The sequence below is a fragment of the Phocoena phocoena genome, chromosome 4 (assembly GCF_963924675.1).
Source record: "Phocoena phocoena chromosome 4, mPhoPho1.1, whole genome shotgun sequence".
Lineage (NCBI taxonomy): Eukaryota > Metazoa > Chordata > Mammalia > Artiodactyla > Phocoenidae > Phocoena > Phocoena phocoena.
In genome coordinates this window covers 71,847,686-71,855,718 of record NC_089222.1, presented here as the reverse complement: position 1 = coordinate 71,855,718, position 8,033 = coordinate 71,847,686, and the positions used below count along the sequence as shown (strand labels likewise).

Genomic DNA, 8,033 nt, shown 5'->3' with positions numbered 1-8,033 from the left:
GCAAGTTTGTCAGTATGTCCTGCCACTTCTGCCAAGCTAATTCCAGCCCTGCTCTGGCCTCTGCCAGAAGCCCTACCTCCCCTAACCCCAGGGCTGGAAAGGACTTGTTTCCTCGTACTCATTTCCTTTTCTAAACAAATGGACTGAACTTTGACCTCGATGGGCCATGAGAGATGGGGTCAGTGACTGAGGCAGGTGGAGGATGAGGGTGTACCTGCTCTTCCCTTGGGGCTCCAGGATGTGTTTGGGGTGGAGCCCTGAGCCGGGCTGTGTGTTGAGACGATGGGATCACCCGCTTCTGCTTGAACAACCTCTTCTGTCCTTCCATCCACTCCTCCAAGCCACTCAGGTGAAACGGAGCAAACACGAGCATCAGGGCAGCCTTGAGGAAGAACATCTCTCAAACCATGCAGCCTGGGAGTTGGGAGAGGCACTTGACCTTGACTAATCATGCTGGGCAGCTGGAGGGTGGATTGTAGATGAGCCTGATATCATTTTAGAATGGAGGGAGAGAAGCCACCTCTTCCCCGAATCCAGGCACAGCTGGACACGTGGCTGATGAGGTCCTAAAGCCTCATGTTAAGGTTCAGGGGGACCACCAAGCTCTATGGTTAGTTAGAGCCCTGATCTGGGTGTCTGGAATCTTCCACTGACTGTGTGAGCCCAGGCAAGGCTCCTCCTTCCTCTGGGCCCCTTAGTTTTCCCATCTACAAAATGACCAGATGGTTTGACCAGATGGGCTCTGAAGGCCTTGGCATCTCTGATGCCCTGGGCTCTAAGTGCTGCTCCTGGGAGCAGCCTCTACTGCTGGGTTCAACTTAGCACAGACCCCAGATTTCTGACAGGGATGGAGAAAGGGCCACTGAAGGAAGTATCGATAGAGGGGGCTGGACCCTGTCTATGGCCCGACCTTCAGCCTCCCCAATCCAGGGTTCAGTCTCTCTGTCTTGGCAGTAAATGACATAGGTCAGGAGCATGGGGTCCCAGCTGGTCTAGGCCTCAAGTGGTGCTTCCGAGTGTGGGCTGTGGACCCCTGCCTCAGAGTCACTTGGGGAGTCTGTTAAATGTGCAGGGTCCTGGGCCGTTTCCCCTACCTCCCAGACCTAGGGATCAGGAGCTCTGTGGGTGGAGCCTCCAGAGATTCTGATTTTACTCGACAAGATGAACAATATTTGTAAGTAACATTTATCAGGTACTCATTTTGGGCCAAGAACAAGCCTAAGTGCTTCACATGCATTAATTCGTGCAATCCTCATCACCGCAGTGCTGTGAGTTCGGTTCTATTAAGCGAGTTTCCCAGGCACTTCCAGGCGACATTTAGGCGACATTTATGTACTGATCTGGGGAACACAGTGGTTACCCCCTTCAAGCGAGACGTGGAGGTCAGGATACAGTGAGCCTCTCATTCAGACAGTGGCTTCAGACCCGCTGGACCGTGCAGAGAGGAGCGGCTTAATTGAGGCTGACGCCGGCTGTGTACAGGGGAGACAACACAGCCCGATGCCTGGCATCTCCCTCGGAGGACGGGGCAACGTCTCAACGCTGATGAGGCCATGTTTTGGGAGATCTCTGTGCGGGGAGGGCACAGGCCACGGAGGGAGATTTCCTGTCTGGGCTTCAGTTTCCCCAGGTGTGCTGGGAGGGGGCCTCCCTAAGGCCCCCCTCTCAGGTCCCTGATCCATGAAATGGTTCTTGGCTGTGTGAAGATGCGCCAGTTAACAAGTGGGATTGCCCTGCCTGGAAAACTTTGGAAGCAAGGTGGGCCTGAAAAGATGGATGCAATGTCCTCAAGCCTCCATGTGAAGGTGGCACTGCTGGTGGTTCCACGTGACCTATAGGGGGTGGTGGGAATGGCGGGGCTTCAGGCCAAATCTCCTTTCTGTCTCTGGTAAGATATCAGAGCTGCCAAGGGCCCCTGGGAGTCTTTACAATAGGGGAAACTGAGGTCTGGAGAATTTAAACTCACACTCCAACTTAGAGTTAAGACAGAGTAGAACATCCGTCTCCGAGGTTCTTTCCAAAAGCTTTGCTCCATGGCATTGAAATAAGAAGGCGTCTCCTCCGAGGGAACCTCGTGTTTCAGGAATGTGATGATGGTATTAAACCCAAAAGTCCCAACCCACCAACCAACAAAGCTCAGGGCTTCGAGGCTAATTACGTGTTTGCCCATGAGTCATAGAGGCTGTTTTTGCTAAAGAGACCAGAGCCAGAGCGCCTGGTCCAAGCGCTTCCACTCCTGGGGAGGGACCACGTCAGCGTGCCCAGGTGAGCTATCTGTCTGTCCTGCTGTGTGTCTGCGGGCTCAGTGAATTCCCTGGGCCAGCGACAGACACCAGGCTGCTCCCCCTCCCAAGACAGGGGCTGGACCAAGTCGCTGCAGTGACTAAGGACGAGTTTGGCTGCCTGGAGGAGGAGGGTGTAATTAGGGCAGCTCTGTGGGTCTTTAACTGTCATGGCTGCCAAGCGGCACAGGGCAGCTTGGACTATCAGTCCACTGTGTGCTGGGCTCCTGAGGGCCTCAGGCTGCCGTGGACGCCGGCCACACTTGCTGGATATCCAAGGGCCCGGCTGGTTATCCAGCCTGCTCCCGCGGCCCCTCCCTCCCCTGAGGGCTCTGCAGCTGGGTTTGGGGTAGGCTCCCTGGAGATCCTTCGCAGTAGTCAGTGCCAGCCATGGCGGTAACAAGTGCTAGAAAGTAGGAAAGCAGCGCATGTGGTGCTGGAGTGGGCTCTGCAGACACGAGGATTTATAAAAGGGAAAATCTGCAAATTCTTGCAATATTCGTTAAGCTGAGTGTGGTTCGTTTTAAACAGCAGTGGCTCTGTTTCCATAAGGGAGTTGTTCCCATAAGGGAGTTATCTTTTTCCTCCTCTTCCCAAGACGTGAGGCACCACCCCTGGCCGTGGGCCCTTCCTGGGGCTGGCTTGATGCCCCCTCCCCAGCTGGGGAGTGCAAACTCAGAGAGGTCTGAGATGGGTCTTCAGAAGGTTCCTTGGCCCACACCATCATTTATAGATGGGGAAACTAGACAGAGACTGCCCTGGGCTTTCCAGGTTATGGGCACTTTAATTTAGTCCCTAATACTTGGGCTACAACACCATTTTGAAGCATCCTGGGCATAGGAGTATACATAGAAATTAAGTGCTAGATGGCTCGTCACCAGGACTGATGCTTCACATTTTGTAAGTCAGTCTCTCACACATATATCAAGGGGATGGGCAAACACCCACAACTGTCTGCGTGGACCCCCTGGGAGCACAGGCACAATTGTCCTGGTTGATGGCTCTCATATCCTTGCCCTGGGACTCAGCCTTAGAATCCTAAAGTCTTGGTGATGGACAGCTGTCATCTACCAGGTGTAGAATCTTCTCTCCAGCTTCCTTACCATGTTTCTGCTTTCTTTCTGCTTGAACACTTTCAGGGATGGGGAGCTTACTGCCTTATGAGGTTGTCCATTCTGGTTCAGACAAGCTGTCTTCGGTGAAGAACTAAAATGCATGTGACCCCATAGCTTCTGTGTACTAGTTTCGACCTCGAGAGCCACCCTAAGGCTGTTTGCTTTATCCCAGGGCAGCCCTTCGCGCACACTAAGAAAGTGCTTGCAGGCTCATCACATCTTCTCTTCTTTCTGCTATTCGTCCACAGTTCCTTCAATGGATGCTCAGATGTTCTGGTTTCTGCATCCCCTCACCATCCTCTTACCCTTCTCTAGAAGGCCTTCAATAGACCAGTTTGTCTTTGGCCTTCTTGAAGTTCAGGGTGAAACTGAGAACAGCATTATAGGTGTGGACTGATGAGGGTGGTGTAAAGCAAGACTATCACCTCCTTTGTTCCGTACTTAATACTTCTATTAATGCAGCCTAAGATCACATTAGCTTTTGTGAGCAGTCTTCTTTCTCTGCTACCATCAATAAAACGCCCTCACATCTAAGGGTGGATGTTAAGTCACTCTTTCAGTGCCTCCTTTCTAAGCTGTTCATTTTCTGCTCTCAAGTTCTGGATCCAACATTTATCTATACAAGTTCATTCTTTTAGATGTGTCCATAGCTTAATCTGGCCCCCTTCCTTTGAATCTAGACTCCATTGTCAAGTTGTTATTTTTCTTTCATTTCTCCACAGTTCTACATACTTATTTGAGTCTTGATGGAAAGTACAGCAGGTCAGGGCTTGGATGGGCTGTAACTAGGGCAACAATCAAGGCCTGGGTAGGTGGGGGATGAACTTGGGTTCTGTCCTCAGAGTAAGCTTGTTGAGAGCAGGGGAGGGGTGCATTGAGTTGAGGCCAGGTTGGGAAGCCTGGATTACTCTGAGTTATGGGCCAGACTCAGGACTCCATGAGTTCAGGGGAACAAAGAAAGGCCAGAGAAGTACCTTCTCCACCCAGTCAGTTTATGCCTTACAGGCCATCATTTGAAATTCCTTCTTCTGACTCAGGGCTTTTGCTCATTAAAAGGACAGGCACTGCAGTAACACTCACGGTTCTCATCCAGGAATCTGGAGATGCTGGCTTTAAGCTCTGAGCCTCAGTTTCCCGGCTTCCTGCATTCCCCCAAAATGATGGGCATGCATGATCAGCAGGTCTTAACCCTTTGGGAGTTAGAGACCCCTTTGAATCTCAGATGGAAGTTACAGATGTCCTACACATGCACAGAAATCCATAGTCCCTTGACTAAGAATGCCAAGATTCAAAGCACCTTGAGGCCTTCCTGCCTCCAAGAGTCTACAAGGGCCATTGTAGGGGAGCTTGGCACTTGTTCACACGTTTGCACAGAACACACCCTCACAGCCTTTCTTCAATTTGCTCCTCATGGCCGCCTCAGGAGGGGGCAGAGGTTATCACTGTCACTTAACAGATGACAGGCCTCAAGCTTCATTCGAGTCAAACAGCTAATTTGTGGTCCTTAAATATTCATGTAGGGCCCAGTTCCCATGCCCCCCATCTCCACTTTCTATTTGTATAGACCTGATCTCAAACACCAAACGTTCCATGACTTTGACTCCATTCCCAGATCAGCACCATGTCTGCGGGAGCGTCTGGGCCTACCAGCTTTCAGCTCAAAGTACATCCTAAGTTTTCTGGGACTTACTCGAGGCCACCCAACGTTTCTTCTGGAAACTAGGACTGGTACCCAGGAGGCAGACCCCAGACGTCGGCCGACGCACAGCAGCCCCTTCCGGAGAGACAGGAAGTGGTGTGGATAATTTCCTTTTATTGGGAAGGTGGTTTGGATTAAACCTAGATGAGGCCCCTGTGAAAGGGTTAACACAGGGGCAGGTTGGTGGTGGCGGTGATGGGGCAGTGCTTGCCGCTGTGCGGCGGGGCCCAGGGAGACGGAAGGCTGAGCTTCCCCGCAGTCTTTTCCACCAGATCGCAGTGTGGTCCTGCTCTGTTGGCCGCTGCTTCTCCCCGCAGGTGTTCATATCTGTGGCCTCAGCATCTTCCCCCAGGTTCAGGCCCTGTTTATTTAATCTCGTGTCCTATCTGTTCCTCCTGAGGAAGCCACATTCAACTAGCAGTTCCAGGTGCTCTGAGAGACACAGAGGTGGATAAGATACTGCTCCTGACTGAAGGAGCTCATAGGGATGGGACACAAACGTCCCCGCCCTTGCAAAGCCTATTGACTAGTGAAGGAGACAGACGGGGACACGGTGAATGCCATGTGTGGCTGCTGTGGCTTAGGCCATAATGGAAGTTGGGAAAATCACCTGCACGGGAGGGTAACTAAAGCTGACTCATGAAATCCTGGAAAGCTTCCTAGGGGTGACTGCCTGTGAGCTACACTTAGAAGTGTGGGGAAGATTTGGATGAGGATGAAGAGCCCTCCAAGTGGGGCGAATGGCTTGGGCAAAGACGTAGAAATAGGAAGGCCTGGGGGAAAACGAGGCTGCAGACCAGACCACAGGTGGCATGAGATGGGTATGTGGTGATGGGGTTCAAAGGCAAGCCAGCGTTTGGCACCCAAGGTTGACGTTGGCTTAAAAACAGCTGAAGCGTCAGTGAGGCAGTCCTGACTCGTGCGCTTTCTCTCCTTGCAGAGGCCATGCCACTGAAACATTATCTCCTTTTGCTGGTGGGCTGCCAAGCCTGGGCTGTGGGCTGGGCCTACCATGGCTGCCCTAGAGAGTGCACCTGCTCCAGGGCCTCCCAGGTGGAGTGTACGGGGGCGCACATCATGGTGGTACCCACCCCGCTGCCCTGGAACGCCGTGAGCCTGCAGATCCTCAGCACGCACATCACCGAACTCAACGAATCCCCGTTCCTCAACAGCTCGGCCCTGATCGCCCTGCGGATTGAGAAGAATGAGCTGTCCCACATCGCGCCCAGTGCCTTCCATAACCTGGGCTCGCTGCGCTACCTCAGCCTCGCCAACAACAAGCTTCAGGTTCTGCCCGTCAGCCTCTTCCAGGGCCTGGACAACCTAGAGTCGCTCCTCTTGTCCAGCAACCAGCTGGTGCATATCCAGCCGACTCACTTCACCCGCTTCAGCAACCTCAAGGAGCTGCAGCTGCACGGCAACCACCTGGAGTTTATCCCCGACGGGGCCTTCGACCACCTGGTGGGCCTCGTCAAGCTGAATCTGGGCAAGAATAGGCTCACCCACCTCTCACCCAGGGTCTTCCAGCACCTGAGCAACCTCCAGGTCCTCCGGCTGTATGAGAACAGGATTTCAGACATCCCCATGGGCTGTTTTGACGGGCTTGGCAACCTCCAGGAGCTGGCCCTGCAACAGAACCAGATTAGCATGCTGTCTCCTGGCCTCTTCCACAAAAACCGTAACCTCCAGAAGCTCTATCTGTCCAACAACCACATCTCCCAGCTGCCCTCCGGCATCTTCATGCAGCTGCCCCAGCTCAACCGGCTCACGCTCTTCGGGAATTCCCTGAAGGAGCTCGCTCCGGGCATCTTTGGACCCATGCACAACCTGCGTGAGCTTTGGCTCTATGACAACCACATCGCCTCCCTCCCGGACAATGTCTTCAGCAGCCTCCGCCAGTTGCAGGTCCTGGTCCTCAGCCACAACCAGATCAGCTACATCTCTCCGGATGCCTTCAATGGGCTGGTGGAGATGCGGGAGCTGTCCCTCCACACCAACGTGCTGCAAGAGCTGGACGGGAGTGTCTTCCGCACGTTGGCCAATCTGCAGAACGTCTCCCTGCAGAACAACTGCCTCAGACAGCTCCCGGGCAACATCTTCGCCAACACCAATGAACTCATGACCCTCCAGCTGCAGAACAACCGGCTGGAGAACCTGCCCTTGGGCATCTTCGATCACCTGGGGAAGCTGTGTGAGCTGCGGCTCTATGACAACCCCTGGAGGTGTGACTCAGACATCCTTCCGCTCCACAACTGGCTCCTACTCAACAAGGCCAGGCTGGGGACAGACACCCCCCCGGTGTGTTTCAGCCCAGCCAATGTCCGAGGCCAGTCCCTCATCATCATCGATGTCAATGTTGTTGTCTCCAGTGTCCAGGGTTCAGTGGTCCCCGAGGTGTCCACCCACCCAGAGACACCCAGCTACTCCGACACCACCTGCGTCTCCTCCACCATTGACTTCACCAGTCTGACCACCACCGAGACCACCGATAGCCGTGACACGGGGGGCATGACCCAGGCCCAGAGCAGGCTGACTGTTGCTGCCATTGTGATTGGCATCATCGCCCTGGCCTGCTCCCTGGCTGCCTGTATCTGCTGTTGCTTCTGCAAGAAGAGGAGCCATGCAGTCCTGATGCAGATGAAGGCACCCAATGAGTGTTAAGAGAGGCAGAGGCTGGAGACAGGGCTGGGGAACCGTGGGACCCCCAGAGGATCCGGGATTTCGTAGTTCCGCCTCCACCCCTGGGTCCACAGAGCCATCCCCTGCTCCCCCTCTGGTCCCTGAGAGAAAGGTGTCCCCACCTTTTCCTGACCTGCCTGGTTCTCCTATAGAAGAGGTTCTCGCAGAGCCTTCTTACCAACAGGGAGACCTAACCCACTGTGGCAAAAACCCTGCGGTGTTCCCAATTCACATCCCTGGGCTTCTCTCGAGAAAGCC

The 8,033-nt window shown here is 53.9% G+C and overlaps 1 protein-coding gene across 1 annotated transcript; it reads left to right on the top strand.

Annotated features, from left to right (window-relative positions):
* Window positions 1-6,041: 6,041 nt before the first annotated feature.
* Window positions 6,042-7,757, top strand: LRRC15 (leucine rich repeat containing 15). Its single transcript, XM_065876946.1, has one exon. The coding sequence runs from the start codon at window positions 6,042-6,044 to the stop codon at window positions 7,755-7,757; it is 1,716 nt and encodes a 571-aa protein (XP_065733018.1).
* Window positions 7,758-8,033: the final 276 nt, after the last annotated feature.